Source organism: Pristis pectinata, chromosome 12 (genome assembly GCF_009764475.1).
Source record: "Pristis pectinata isolate sPriPec2 chromosome 12, sPriPec2.1.pri, whole genome shotgun sequence".
Lineage (NCBI taxonomy): Eukaryota > Metazoa > Chordata > Chondrichthyes > Rhinopristiformes > Pristidae > Pristis > Pristis pectinata.
Window position 1 is genome coordinate 26,964,925 of NC_067416.1, and position 16,399 is coordinate 26,981,323.

General features: G+C 41.0%; 1 protein-coding gene across 3 annotated transcripts in view; it reads right to left on the minus strand.

Annotated features, from left to right (window-relative positions):
* The window catches only part of LOC127576747 (serine/threonine-protein kinase 32C), a 202,016-nt gene that overhangs the window by 22,767 nt on the left and 162,850 nt on the right, over nt 1–16,399 (minus strand). For all 3 annotated transcript variants that reach the window (XM_052027460.1, XM_052027461.1, XM_052027459.1), the window contains 3 exons: nt 4,690–4,863; nt 4,076–4,113; nt 3,804–3,893 (listed from right to left, as the gene is read on the minus strand). In XM_052027460.1, coding sequence (XP_051883420.1) covers nt 3,804–3,893; nt 4,076–4,113; nt 4,690–4,863 — 302 coding nt within the window. The remainder of the gene's footprint in view (nt 1–3,803; nt 3,894–4,075; nt 4,114–4,689; nt 4,864–16,399) is intronic.

A 16,399-nucleotide genomic window follows, 5' to 3' on the forward strand; every position in this document is an offset into this window, starting at 1 on the left:
CCATGGGTTCATCCCTGCAGCAGCCCGTATCATGCGCCCTTTGTTCTCGCTGATGTCTGGCAAGGGCAAGGACATCGCCTGGAATGACAAGGCCACGGCTAACTTCGTTAAGGCCAAGGATGCCCTGGCAGACGCCGCGATGCTGGTACACCCTAGGACAGACGTCCCAACCACCCTCACGGTGGACGCATCCAACACTGCGGTCGGTGGAGTACTGGAACAACTAATCGAAGGCCATTGGCAACCCTTGGCATTTTTCAGCAGGCATCTTAGGCCACCCGAACTGAAATACAGCGCTTTTGATCGGGAACTTCTAGCGCTGTACCTGGCAGTCCGGCATTTCTAGTACTTTTTAGAAGGCAGGCCTTTCACCGCTTTCACTGACCATAAGCCTTTGTCTTTCGCTTCCTCCAAGGTCTCCGATCCCTGGTCAGCTCGTCAGCAGCGACATTTGTCCTACATTTCCGAGTTCACAACAGATATCCAACATGTCTCCAGAAAGGACAATGTCGTTGCTGACGCGCTTTCCAGACCGACCATCCACAGCCTGTCCCTGGGTGTAGACTACACAGCCCTGGCTGATGCACGGCAAGCCGACGACGAGCTGCCTAGCTACAGAACCGCAGTCTCGGGCCTGCAGCTCCAAGATTTCTTAGTCGGTCCAGGTCACCAGACCCTCCTTTGCAACGTTGCAACAGGTCAGCCCCGCCCTATAGTTCCTGCAACCTGGCAGAAATGCATTTTCAACTCGGTACACGGGTTCGCGCACCCGTCCATCAGATCAACTGTCCGACTGGTCGCCAGCAAGTTCGTCTGGCACGGCCCGTGTAAACGTCAGTGAGTGGGCCAGGACTTGTCCGCACTGCCAGACATCAAAGATCCAAAGACACACCAAGGTCCCACCATAGCAGTTCAAGCCTACCCGTAGAAGGTTCAACCACATTCACGTCAACCTCGTTGGTCCCCTGCCAGTTTCAAGAGGAGCACGGTACCTTCTTACCATCGTGGACCGGTTCATGAGGTGGCCAGAGGCAACCCCCCTATCCAACATCACAACTGATTCCTGTGTCTGGATGCTGCTCACAACTTGGATCTCGTGTTTTGGTGTTCCGGCCCACATCACTTCAGACAGGGGCGCCCAGTTTACCTCCAGCCTATGGTCTGCATTAGCGAACATGCTAGGGACGCAGCTGCACACCACCATGGCCTACCACCCTCAATCAAACGGGTTGGTAGAACGTTTCCACCACCATCTGAAATCAGCCCTGATGGCCCGCCTGAAAGGTCCTAACTGGATCGACGAACTGCCTTGGGTCCTGCTCGACATATGCACTGCCCCCAAGGAAGATCTCCACGCTTCGTCAGCTGAACTTGTGTACGGTGCGCCCCTGGTCGTCCCAGGGGAGTTCATACCCGCCCTTCGCGGGCAAGAGGAACAACCCGCGGCAGTCCTGGAAAGACTGCACGAGAGGCTCGGCAGCTTGTCACCGATTCCCACTGCACAGCATGGTCAAGCCCCATCCTGTGAGCCCAAGGAACTACAAGACTGTAAGTTCATTTTCGTTCGCAGGGGCACACCCCAGGCACTGTTGCAATGACCATACGAGGGGCCGCTCCGGGTCATCAGGAATAATGGGGCCACCTTTATTTTGGACATTGCGGGCAAAGAAGAAGTCTTCACGACGGACCACCTCAAACCGGCCCATTTAGATCTACAACAACCGCGACACAGAGGTTGACCTCCTAAGCAATGGCTAGCACAGCCCGCGAATCTTGGGGACTGTATTGCCGGTTCTGGGGGGGGGGGGTTGTGTAGCGACTTACCGTCCAAGCAAGCAAACCGGCTCAGCGATTGGGTCGTTGGGTCGCGCGTCACGGGAGCAGCGAGGCCCAAGATGGCGCTGGGCCTTCGTCTTCCCCCAAGCGACGGGGAGAACCCGCGCGTGGGAAAAGTTTGATGACGTAGTGCATACATCATTTCCGTTTTCGGTGGGCGGGAACTGTTCCTCTTTAAAGGCCCACGCAAGGCGGGAAAATAAATCAATCAGTCTTGTTTTGCAACTCATCGACTAGTGTCTTACTTTCGCATTGCGGTAGCAGCCGCTACAATAGAATGTGAAGAATGTCCTTATGTGGATGTCTATAATGATGCAAGGTCAGCTGCAACATTGCAATCCTGCCAGTAAACCTGAAGAGTAATGGTTAAGAAAGCACCAGATTTGCTCTTTATCTGTCCCATGCTCTACCTAACCTGAAAGTGCCTCTTGCTGATTCTTGGAAGATTGAAATCACAATGTAAAATTAGGAACAGAATTGAAATTTTATGGTAATTATTTACTTTCAAAACAAAAGGTACAGACACTGTGAATCAAGACTACCAAAATTATTGCAGTATTTCAACAATTATTCACTTTTGAGCATCTTCAGCTTTACAAGATCACAGCAAAGAAAATGATAAGTTGCTCTTGTATTTTGTTTGTGTTACAATTGGTTAAAATTGGTTTTCATATAGTACAAGCATATAATAAAACCGTGAATCTTAAGCTGTCAAAATAAACAGATTTGGATCAGCAGAATGTTAAAAAGCTAAACCCACCCACCTGTAATTTTGAGAAAGTTAACAGGCCATCTATGTGCTTCCAGGTGCTGAACGGGAAATTTAAATATTATTATGAGGCCTCACACCTGATATTTAATCTTCAACTTTAAAGGTAACCCTTTCTTGGCTAATTCAAACATTTTTATTTCTCTTTTACCAGTTCAGATGGAAGGTTGATGCTCAGAGTGTTAACTGTTTTTCTCAGCACAGATGCTGCCTGACCTGAGCAGCTTTTCTAACATTTTATGTTTTTTATTTTAATTTTGAAGCATCTACAGTACTTTGCTTTTGGATTAAAGGTAAACCCTTGTCAGCTGAGTTTTCTAGGTCTGGAGTACTAGCTAAAGGAAGGCTAGCACATACCTGTGGAATCCAGTTTATCTGCTTCACCATTCTCTTGTGGTGGATTCCACACACTCCCCATGAGCCCATTCTTCCAATCATTTTGTCATTACCTCCAAGCCTCCTCCAATCCGGGGTCACAATCTTTACTGTGACCTAGCCTTTTTGATGCTTCTCTCCTTCCTCTCCATTCCCTGGCTCCTCAATGGAGCCCCTTGCCCAGCTGCCTCACAACCAGTCTGCCTGGCTCTGCCAAGGTAATGAAGACAATCATGTCCTGTCTCTTGATTCTAAAAACTGGTTTTTCTGGCTTTCTCAACCTAACAGCAATCACCTGTTCCCTTCCTGATTCAGAGATAATACTCAGCCCCTTATCTCATGTAAAGGTTAAATTACTGTGTTCTTTTTAAGTGAAAGAAAACATCAATAAGTTCCAATGATCTAGAACAAAGTGGAAAGTCAGTTAAATTGTAGTCTCAAACAGGAATTGGGTAAACATGTGAAAAGGAAGAAGTTGTAGGACCATAGGATAAGAGCAGGGGCCTAGAACTAATTGGTAGCTATTCCAGAAAGATGACACAAGTGCCTTCTCCCTTAGCGTTTGATGGTATGATTCACTAATGTATGATAAGAAATATTTTTCCCTGGTTCTATTCCCAATGTCAGTGTCAAAAGAGGACTTTTCTCCAGACAGCTTTAGTATTTCCAGTCTATCATTGGGAACTGTTTGTTTGTTAGTCTTCTCTCTTAGGAAGTCATTAGTGGAACAGAGAGAATCCACAAAAGGAGATTATAATCAAAAATGGAAAATGTATTTCAAAACTGATCAACTCATAATTTGGACAACTCATTTAATCCTTACCCATGTATGGCTTTGTTCCAGCCAAAGCAGTTGCTCTTTCTCCATCTTTAATAATTGTTGCTATGTTGAAATCTGTCAGATGTGCATGACCTGAAAGAATGTGCTTGTTTAAAAACAGAGGCATCAGACAATGTAAACACCAGAGAGAAAAAGAACAGCTCTCAAACTTTGCATAGTATTTACTGTCAGGTGCAAAACATAAGAGCTAAATCCATTAAGAATGCCATTGGTAAGCAGATTGGTTGTAAGTGCAAATTAGTATATTTTCTAACCTTGCTCATCAAGAAGAATGTTGTCAGGCTTGACATCTCTGGAAAAGAAGCAAAGGTAAATGCACAAATAATGAATATATTTAATGAGCTCTGTGTGTTTTATTTAATTTCTTGAATGAAACTTCTCCCCAGTTCCCAAATGTAGTCGTAAACAGATTTCAGTGCTTACTTATAATCTATATTGTTCAATCATGACCTATCATAAAGCTTCATTATAAAGACTCTAATATTCCATTTCCATACAGGAAATTAACTTGCTGTCTAATGACACAATCTATTAATGTTTTGAGAAATGGAGTCTAATTTGCAGGAACTTGAATCACAGAAGGTCTTACCATGTTTCTATTTTTTTTACAAGTATGAACAAGCAAGCAATAGGCTATATGAACAGATGTTTATACTGTCTATGACAGATCTAGGTCAAAGCTAATACAGAAGCCCTCTATAAGAGACATTCAGCAAGCACAGAAGCAAATGGTGATGATTATAATTACAACTTCACTGTCAGTTGCTGTCCCGAAGCCTGCAGCAGCTGATACTGCAATAAAAAAGGAATAAAAAGTCTGTTTTAGGCAGACTCAACTTGAATCAACGCCTCTTTACAATCAATTTACCTGTGGATAATATGCTGGCTCTGTAAATAGTCTAATGCCATGGCCATCTCACAGATATATAGTTTCATTGCATCCTCTGTGAACTGGACATTTTGTTGAAGGTGATAGCGAAGATCTCCACCTAATAGGAGGTCAACCACCATGAACATATCCTCTTCATCCTGAAAGGAATACCTAAAGCCCAGATACAAAAATATTAAAGAAGTGCATTTTTCAACAAAAAAATTATTCTGGAATAAAGCATATAATTTAAAAGCTTTGCCAAAACAGAGCAGAATCTCTCTGCATTCTTACACTACTGTAGCAAAACTTTAGAAGTGAACAGGTTTTAAAACTGCTGCCTTTTAGAACAGCTGATAGCTGTATCGACTGATTCCTCTTTATTGCTGAGTAAAAGATGACAAAACTCAGGGGCTTGATGAGCTATTCGTTTTCTGCATGCCCCTTTTAATACCTTGGAGCAGTCATGTTTCTGTAATACGGTTACTAAAACCCCCAAAGATGCAATGAAACAATGGGAAGGATCCATTAACTTCTGGCTCCACCTCCTCTGCAATCTGTGAGTGCAAAAAGATCTTTGTATGAAAGGACATCTTCAGTCCATCCCATGCTTCAGGTTCTCTCCTTTATCATAGTTGATTGTTGCTCTAATTTTTGGGGCAGGCTTCTCTCTGGAAGTTCCACTGCTATGAGACTCCCCACTTTGACAGCTGGGATGTCCTGATGCATCACCTTTCCATCATTAAAGTGGGACTTCAGCAATTACCCTTTCCACAGGAACTCTTAGTACCCATCTTATAATAGTGCCTTACTCAACCACAGGTTAATTTGGATTCATACGGTTTCAAATTATGCACAACATTGTAAACCCTTTTATTCACTTAAACAGTTGATCTTCCTATTATTATGTGCACTAAAACATATATCTTGTCTTTAAGAGGGCAATTCATTGGCAATAATCCTTTTAGTCAAGCAGCATTAATACTCGGGGACAAAAATGAGAAAACCATTTTATTGAATACATACATATAATAATTTGTGCTTCGGTATGCAATAAAATTCTGCAATCTACCCGAGAAACTAAATTTCTCAAAATAGATAAAGCAGCTAGTAGCATTATTTATAATACAGTTTATTTTGACTTTTGAAAAAAATTGGTATAAAAGACATATTTCATAGTAAGAATCTCAGGTGGAACCAGCAACTGGAAAAGAGTGGTTAAAAAAGGAAAGAGATAGCATATAAGAAATAAAATGTCAGACTGAAGGATGTTCTTCATATATAATTTTCCCACTCTTTCTAAGGTGATTAAGTAAATAAATACTAAGATGCTCAAATTAACTGATGAAACAAAAATAGTGCACCAGAAATAACAAAAAAAGTAAGATTCGTATCATTTGCACAGTGAGACAGGCAATTTGTTTCACCGACCACGTGCCAACTTTCCGGTAATTGTGAGGGGAATAGAACAGCTGGTTTTTCCTAAGAGTGGAATTTCATACATTGTTGAAAATAATAACAAGCAAGTCAACAAGGATGAACAAGGATTACACAGGGATGAAAAATGATGAGGCATATGTATATAATGAAGGAAACTGAGTTATTGCAGGAAGCCAGAAAGTAATCTGCAACCAGTGGCACATAGATCAATATTAATCTCTGGACAGCTCTGCAAGCCAATTAAGAAAGCTGGTGAACTGATAGAATATAATAGAACAAGGCAAATTCAGCTCCTCCTATGTGAGTCCTTGTTTCACAACTTGGAGAAGGAATTGAATATTTGGGGGTCAATCAATCATTCTATCACATTTCAGGTGAAGTAGGCTCCACACTGGAAGAGCAGCCTTGTTGGATTTGCTAACTATTTACAAAACCTTGGTTAAATAAAATTTAGAATATATTACTCTAATTTGTTTACTATAATCACAATGATGTAATTGTACTAAAAAGTCTACAGGGAGTAGAAACTTGGAGAATCAATGAACAGACAATTGCCAACACAAGACAATGGAATCATTTGTGATGATGAGAAATATACATCTCAAGATTATGACAACTGATATTCATAAAGTCTTGCTTACTTATGAGAAGCTGTGGATTATTATGCAGATATCCTATAAATTAAGGGTATATTTTGAAATGCCTCAATGCCACATGGTGTTTTAATATTCTGTTGCTGTCAAGGGCCACTGAACAGTTTGTAAATGACTACAACCAGAGACTTCCAAAACAGCTTAAAAAGATTAAATGTTATAAAAAAATAACACAAATAAATTTTCTTACAGACATATTAAGTGATACAAATTAATTGAAAAACATTAAGTAAAACTGGGAAAAATCAATTACCTGCATTACTTCAGTCCAAGCTGGCACATTGGGGTATGCCAACTAATGCTGAGGGTCTGAATACGAACTGCATCCTGCCCCTCAGCTCAGCATGACTGAGCTCCAGCCCTGGACTCAGTACTGAGTTTAACAGCAAAGCAGAAGGTCAGATGTGTCGATATTGCACCTCCAGCATATTTCTGACTTCTATGCTGCAAGGAGCAGGAGCAGAAGTCAGAGGCCAGCTAACTTAGTTCTTGACTGAACTACTGTCAAAAGGCAAGGACAGATTGGGACATAATTAGAGGGTTCAATGGTTTACAAGTTGCTTGACTTTGGAATACATTGACATTTCCTCTCTGGGTCTAAATCCTAGAACTCCTTCCCCATTAACATTGTGGCAGGATTTACACCAGAAGGATTACGGCAGTTCAAGATAGTGATTCATCATCACCTTCTCAAGGACAATTTAGGATGGGCAATAAATGCTGACTATGTCAGCAATGTTCACATCCTGAAAAAATGAAGAAAACATTTTTTAATATAAATTTCTTTTTGTTTTCAATCACATTCAAAATAGAAAATATAATTGATGCTTGCTGTGCCAGAATCCATAACTTATTAAACTTGTTTATGAACTTTCATTTAAAAAAACTAGATTCCCCTGATTTCAAACACTGTTTTATATGCAGTTAGCAGACTGTTGCCATTAATTTGGGGAGAAAATTCAAAGTACAGAAGTACAAAGGGACTTGGGGGTACTCGTGCAGGATACCATAAAGGTTAACCACCAGGTTGGATTGGCGGTAAGAAAAGAGAATGCTACGTTGGCATTCATTTCGAGAGGTATAAAGTATAAAAGTAAGGAAGTGTTGATGAGGCTCTGCGGGGCACTGGTGAGGCCTAATTTGGAGTACTCTGCGCAGTTTTGGGCCCCTTATCTTAGGAAGGATGTACTGATGCTGGAGAGGGTTCAGAGGAGATTTATGAGGATGATTCCCAGAATGAAAGGGCTTACTTATGATGAGCATTTGTCGGCTCTTGGACTGCATTCATTGGAGTACAGAAGAATGAGAGGGGACCTCATAGAAACATTTAGAATGTTGAAAGGACTGGACAGAGTAGATGTGGTTAAGCTGTTTCCTCTGGTGGGTGAGTCCAGGACTAGAGGGCACAATCTTAGAATTAGAGGGTACCAGTTTAAAACAGAAATGAGGAGAAATTTCTTTAGCCAGAGGGTAGTGAAATTATGGAATTCTTTGCCACGTACAGCTGTGGAGGCCCAATCATTGGGGGTGTTTAAGGAGAAGATTGATAAGTACCTAATTAGTCAAGGTATCAAGGGATATGGGGATAAGGCCGGAAAGTAGGGCTAGATAGGATTAGTATTAGTTTAGCTCATGGAGCAGACTCGATGGGCCAAATGGCCTAATTCTGCTCCTTTGTCTTGTGATCTTGTAATTTGCTTCTCAATAATTATTTTATTATTGGAAACGGCAAAAACGAAATGTTGCAAATAATTTTACCCCACTCAACATTATTAAGATGGGTGCACATTACTCACACTTCATTACACTGTTTATACTTGCATGGCCTAGTCCTCCAGAAGTGCAAAAACCACATCTGTATCACACAAAAACAATCAACCTTTAAATGCAGAATAATAATATGAATCATCTGCAAACACTTGGCAGACAGAGTATTCAGCATTAACATAACATTACAACCGTCTGCCAAAAGTGATCCACTGATACCTGATAACTCAGTAAAGTGATGCATGGCCCTTTTATTATAGTTTATACTATTCACATAATTAAATATTTCAGAAACCCTTTTCTGCTATTACAGTGAGCAGAATTTCTCCTTATATGTGATACAGAAAAATCTGCCTATGAATCCAGCTTCTTTAAATAGCTCTTACAACTTTTAAGTTTGCTGGCTGCTGTAACATAAAATTGATTACCAGACAAATTAAGATGCACCAACTGAATGGTTAAACGATTTGGCACTGAAGTGAATTTAAAGAATAAACATCAGAACCTACAGTATATATTTAAGTCTCCCTCAATGCTGGGAAATCCTCTTAGAATGCTGTAAAAATGACTAGGAAGCAAATATTAGTTATACATAATGAAAGATCTGGAGTTCCAGTACTGTATTTTGTTTTGTTTTTATTTTCCTGATTTCATTTGCTGTAATTCTTTTCAAAAGCTCAGATAAATTACAAATAAGCTATTGGTTGACTAAACAACTACCTAGTCAGTGTTGGCAGTCATTACCACCAGGTTACACCATACTTTTCTGGCTGCAAGTCCCTGTTTGCAATGAACAATGTAGTTTAGGCCTTTGTTCTTTCTCTCATTTTGCACAAGGTCCTACTACCTAGAATTTCCTTCATACAAAGAGTCTGTGAAAGCAGTTGCAAAATGCCACCTTCAGGGCACTGACACACTCTCTTACTGAATTATTATTGAAAACAACAGAACGACAAACTAGTATGTATGTATCAAGCAACAACTTTGCACAAGTGTAATCTTATACCTGGTCCAACTTATTCACTCCTCTGAACCTATGATCTATCATCCTTATTGTACCTAGATTCCGTCCACTCACTACTGCAATGAATTTTTATAAGCACTTTAGTAATCTTTCAGGACCATTTAATAATTTTTTGGGGTATAGGACTTACATTACATTAGGTACTTGACAGAGGAAGCTGCGGTGCTTTAATTTTTATTACAGAGCACTTTTGATGGCATTTAACTATATCCTCATTACACAATTGCTTTATTTGCTCGAGACTTTTGTTTCATCGGCATTAAAACACCCAAGAACCTACCACAGGCTACACACTCCATAGATAATATATGCATCATAGTTTGAGACTTATGGTACACACTTGAATAATATCTATTTTCCAGACAATTTTCCCAGACTCCAGTTCAGTTTTGTGGAATCCTGCCTAAAATAACTTGCTACCAGCAACTGCCTCTAATATCTGTAATCGGCACTGTGGCAATTAGCTGGCCATTTCAAAAATACAGATGGCATGCTGTTTTTTTTAAAAGATATTGCTTGCTGCTTATCCATTATAATGACCTTTCAGCCTTTTTACAATGGCTTAGATCCTGATAATTAGATGACCAGCTATTTGGCCGGGGAAAATGACCCAAAATAAACAGGCTGTGCTTGATGCTAATTAGAAATAAGCTAGAATTTCATAACCAAGAGCAGCAATTTCAATTACTAACAAGATCAATAGGATGCTTCCAAGTTTACACTAACTCTTGACCTAATGCTATTAACAGATTTTGATGCAAGTTTACCCCTTCAGCAGAGATTAGGTGTTATAAGTGTGTATTAAACATTTGTGGAGTTGGTCCATTTCTGTGTGTGATATTATGAGCAACTGTGTACAAAAATGCAAATCTACTATTTTCCCTGCATGCTGCACATTGTGTTGTGCATACATAATCAAAGCTGAATGAATGTATTTTGTGTCGTGGGTCTTGCAGGCAAGATAAATGGCTCTGGCTGCAGTCTGGATAATTGGGCTCTACCTCCCACCTTGCTGAAATCTGGAATAAAACTTTACCTTTTTCAACATTGACTGACAATTAATTTCCAGCAGTGATTGAAGTAATTTGATCATTATCAGAGGCAAGACATTGAAGGTCTGCAAGGGTAGCTAGCAGATTGAAGTTACATTTTAAATAGGTCTCACCCGTGTGCAGAATCAGGACTTTTCTTCTTAACAGATTACTCTATCTGAGCATCCTTATCTTTGCGTACCTCTGGGATTGTTTCCCAGAACAGTTCTTCTTTTCAACCTACCTCCCCTCACATGAAATCCTTCTCTCTGCCGAATGAGATTCGAGGCAGCATTGTTAGACGTTGCTGTTGTGGAAGCAGTCACTTGAAATGTAAGTGATATGTAAAATTTACACCATACATCAGCTCAATCCTGAACGTGCTGAATGTAGCCACAGACTATTTCATCATCTGAGGAGTTGTGATTAAAACTGAGCAATCTCAATTAATGTCCCCAGTTCTGACCTTGTGAATGATGGTTGGCCTTGAACACCACTGTGAGGAAAGACTGCAGCAATGTTCTGGGGTTGAATTGATAGACCTCCAAGAAACTCTGTGGTGTATGGCTTTTGACAGTGGACAGTATCCCCCCAGATTCTTGATGACCTCAGTTTGCTTAGATTTATGCTCGCCACGCTACGTCAAATACTATCTTAATGTTAGCACTTACACCTCACCACTGGATTTTTGCTCTTTTATCCACGTTTACTCCAAGACATTAATGAAGTCTGGTGCCAAGTAAACTTAGCTCAATCCTAAATAAGTCTTGTTATTGATTAGTAAATGCCAGTGGAAAGCAACATCAACAACACCTTCCACCTTTTACTTAAAATCAAGTAGACCAATAGGGCATTAATTGCCCTGCGTTTTAGGCATAGCTCATACCTGGGCCACTTTCAACAATATCACATTGATAGCACTGGAATAGTTGCACTTTAACAGTACAGCTAGAAGACTAACCAGTTCTGAAGCACATGGCTTTAGCACTGCAGCAGAATGTCGATAGGGCCTTTTCTCCAGTGTGCTCATTTCATAAAATGAATCAATTGGACTCTGTAACAGTCTCTTACCTGACCCAAGTAGTATATTGTTATATCTGAGAAAGTGTAACACTTGTCCAATAAGCACCTGAGAGCTTGAGCCAATAAGTAGTTCACCAACTACAATTCTAGGCATCTGTGTCAATTCCTCCCCTGCAAGGCTGTGCCGGGTCAGCCATTCTGTCTCAAAGATTCTTCTCTGATACTTGAATTATGGCATATTCCCACACTTCTTCAGCAGCAGCTCAGGCTGTACTCAGCATACCATGATCTCTTCACAAAATTAGTATGTGCGGCATTGATTTTATGCACAGCTAAAGTAAATCTTGCCATTATATATAAGTGCTTCTCTTTGAGATCAGAAGCGGCAGAGAATTTATTGTCACTGTATTAATCAAGTTCCCAGAAAAAGACCTAATTCTGCCTGGCATGATGCCATGTATTACTAATGAGGCCAATTTAGGCAGACAACAGGGATTGGCCATCAGAATTATGCAAATACAAAGTTTGTAGCACTCCCATCTCACTGAACCAGAAGATAATTTTGGATGGCTGGGCAGGGTACAGAAGATGAAAAACCTTCATTCATGAGACAATCCACTGGTCTAATCAGATAAAGGAGACTAGTGATTTGAGAGTTCATTATCAATGAGAGACAATGGACCAAACAGATCCCCTATTGTATGTCATGATGTTGTAAACTTATTATCACAGGAAATTTTCCAAACTTATTTTTCCAATTAATCTTGTCTATATCTAATTAATGTAAATAGCCATCAATAAACTAATATTTTTTATTTGATAAATCAACAATTATTTATTTTTGTTACAGTAAAGGGGTTAATGTGGAGACTAAAACCATTAAGTATGTGAAGTGCTTATGCTGGGATTCAGCATGGATAGCTTGGTAAGCAATTGAAATGGTAGATTAAAGACAAAAAAAGACACTGAATGGCAAGTCCGGGGTAAGGGCTTTTTTAAATTTTAGTCATTTGCACCTTGTGGACGTTGCTGACAGTGCTCATATTTATTGTCTATCCCTACTCGGCCCTGAATTGAGGAAATTCAACCACATTGGTGGGTTTGGGTTTATATATGGATCAGACTATATGAGAGAGGCAGATTTTCTTCTCTAGAGGACATTAGTCAACCAGATGGGTATTTACAACAATCCAGTAGGTTTGTAGTTACCAATATTGAGATTAGTTTTTTTTTCAAATTCCAGAATTATTTATTTACCTAAAGTTAAATTCCCCAGCTACCATGGTGCAAATCAACCCCATGTCTCTGAATGAACTGTCCAGAATCGTGCTTGCTAACCCAGTAACTTAGCCAGTATTTTCCTGCTCCCGTTCAGTTGATGTGCTTCAAGAAGAAGGCTGTAGCCGGAAAATAGGAGGGCAAAATATATTGCAATGCGATGATAAGTGATGCACTGGCACCATTTTAATATGAGCATAGCAGGAAAGTATATCCAAGCAAGGAGATGTCAATCAGGGTAACGTGTTGTCACACTCAAGATAAAGGCATAATGATTGTACAGTCATCAGATTAATTCCGCAATTATCAGAATTCACTTGCACTTCTTCCAGTCTGATGTATTGCAGTTGATGTTCACAATGTAGTCCACTCTACACTGGAGAAACAAACAGTTGTGTAATTGCTTTCTGAGGCACCTATGTTCAGTCCACAATCCTGTTGCATTTCACTTTAATTCACCTTCCCACTCTTACCTGTCCATCTGTGGTCTTTTGTATTGTGCATTGTTATAATGAGACCCAAGCTTAAGGAACAACACCTCATCTTCCATCTGGCACACTGCAGTGTTCCAGACTCAATACTGAATACACCAGCTTTAGGTTATTTGCCCTTGCTTTCCGTCTGTCTATCAGAATTGGTCATTAATGCCAGAGATAATCATCTGTGATTCTGGCTCCACTTTCCTCTCTGCATGAGTATAGACTGGCCTGCTGGCCATGTCTCACAGCCTTGCTATTAGCAACAGATAACACAGACAAAAAAAGAGTAATCTACTTCTAACTGCCAAATTAACCCATTTGGTCTTACCCTATCAGAGATATTCCCCTTGTTTTACCCCAATTCCTCTGCAACTGAAAACAATTTGCTTTCTGTCTTTCTTAGTCTGACAAAGGGCCTCAGACATGAAATATTAAGTCTGTTACTCTCTCCGCAGATGCTGTTGATCTGCTGAGTGTTTCTAGCATCTTCTGTTTTATGTCAGAGTAAGGTCTCAAGTTTGACCTGAATCTCTGAAGGCTTACTGGGTAAGGCTGGGTAAAGTAAATGCTCAGTGTTTATCTCTCTTAAATATAAGAGTAGAATCCCACATATTGAGCACGAGACCACCTGTCATTGAGAATATAGTCACTAATATCCTGGACTTTGAGGAATCTTGTAATTTGCACAAACTCCTCCCAATTCCATTTCCTCTGGGGGGAGGGGAAGAGTATCAGCCAATGGTCTAATGCAAGCAGGTCAGCTGATGTTGATGTTCCTCCACTCTGATGATGGAGCCTGAGATGAAGCAGTTAGGAAATGCCCTGATCCCTGGCTTCCACGGGCAGTGCTGACTGTACTGCCTGTTACAATTGGCTGAATAGGTTTAAGCAGTTTGCTGCAAAAATCCATTGCCATCGTCCTGGAAAAATGAAAACAATCTCATACATTGTTTCACAGGGACATCCACAAACATTTTTCCATGCTCTGTTGAGAGGATAAAGGATTCTTTGAAAACAGAATCCTTCCATGTGCTTTCTTTCCAGCTGGAGTGAATTCCTCAAAGAGACTTAATGAAGCAGCAAGTGCGATTCTTGAAAACATTTTGCAGTCCCGGAGAATAAAAGCAGTGAATGGATAATCTTTCAGTTTGGGGAAAGTTAATGGCAGGACCCTTAGCAGCACTGATATACAGAGGGATCATAGGGTCCAAGTCCAGACCTCCTCGAAATTGGCAATGCAAGTTGATAGAGTAGTAAAGAAGGCATATGGCAAGCTTGCCTCAACGCTAGGGGCATAGAGTATAGGAGTCGGGAAGTCATGTCGCAGTTGCAGTTGCATAAACTGGTTTGGCTGTACTTGGAATATTGCTTGCAGTTCTGGTCACCCAATTAGAGGAAGGATGTGGAGGCTTTGGAGAGGGTTTACCAGGATGCTGCCTAGATTAAAGGGTATTAGCTATAAGGAGAGGTTGGACAAACCTGGATTGTTTTCTCTGGAGTGTCTGAGGCTGAGGGGAGACCAGATAGAAACTTATAAAATTATGAGGCATAGATAGCGTGCACAGCCAGAATCTTTTTCCCAGGGTAGAAATGTTGAAGACTAGAGGGATGAGATGGGGAAAGTTTAAAGGGGATGTCCATGGCAAGTTTTTTCTCCCCCCACACAGAGAGTGGTAGGTGTCTGGAACATACCGCCAGGGATGGTAGTGAAAGCAGACATGAGAGTGGCATTCAAGAGGCTTTTAGATATGCAGATGAATATGCAGGGAACGGAGGGACATGGATCATGTGCAGCCAGAAGGGATTAGTTTCATTTGCATCATGCTCGGCTCAGACATTGTAGGCCAAAGGGCCTGTTCCATTGCTGTACTGTTCCACGTTCTATATTTTGTGATGTTGAGTGAAGGGTAAGTATGTGCCAGGATACTGAATTTCTTTCCTACTCTTTCTGATAATACTGTCATGCAGTCACTTACATCCATCCAAGAAATCACATTAGGCCCTGATTTGACACTTCATTTGAAGAACAGCAGCCACGACAGCACTCTCACCGTATGCCACTGGTGAATCAACCTGGATGCTTTGCTCTCAAACCCCTGGAGAGGGACCTGAGCACACAACCTGCTGTCTCAAAGCTAACTGCTGCTAACTGCCAATGGCTGAAGATGCTTGTGGGTAAGTGTGAAAAGTGTGAGAAAGTCTAACGGGTTAAAACTTTTCTTAAATGGTGCAGAGTGAGGTAAATAAGATAGGGGACTTAACAGGCACAGGTAGCCACGTGAACCCAAATACCCACAGATCCACTCACTTCCAGTGTTAAGCCATTGAGATGAATGAAGTATAGGCACTTAAATCTGATCACAGGAGGCAGGTTGGATAGTGAAAGTTTTCAGTAAGGCAAGGTGCTTTCATTTTAAAACGGTTTATACTTTTAATATAGTCAGTTATCTAAAGTATTTTACGGCCTAACGAAGTATTTCTTAAGTGTGATCACACTCAAAATATTAAGAAGCAGGTCAGCCAATGTGCCCATTGCAAACTTCCAAAAAAGCAAGGTGATTATGACCAGATAATCTGTTATATGCATAATGTGTTAAGGATTGGCCAGGCCATCAGGAATAACTTCCCTGGTTTTCTTTCAAGTGGTGCCAAGGGATACTTTACACCAGCCACGACTGCAGACTTGGCTTTTAAGGTGGTATAATGGCACAGCTTCAGTGACCTGGGTTCGATCCTGACCTCAGGTGCTGTCTGTGTGGATTTCCATATTCTCCCTGTGACCACATGGATTTCCTCTGGGTGCTCCGGTTTTGTCCCACATCCCAAAGGTGCCCAGGCTGCTGTAAATTGCTCCTGGTCTGTAAGTTAGTGGGAGTATCTGGGCAAGTTGATGGGTATGTGGGGAGGACAAAATGGGATTAACACAAATGGATGTATTGATTGTTGGCATGGACTTGGTGTACCACAGAACCTATTTCCACATCCTATGACTCCATAGGAATGCAACTCTTCATT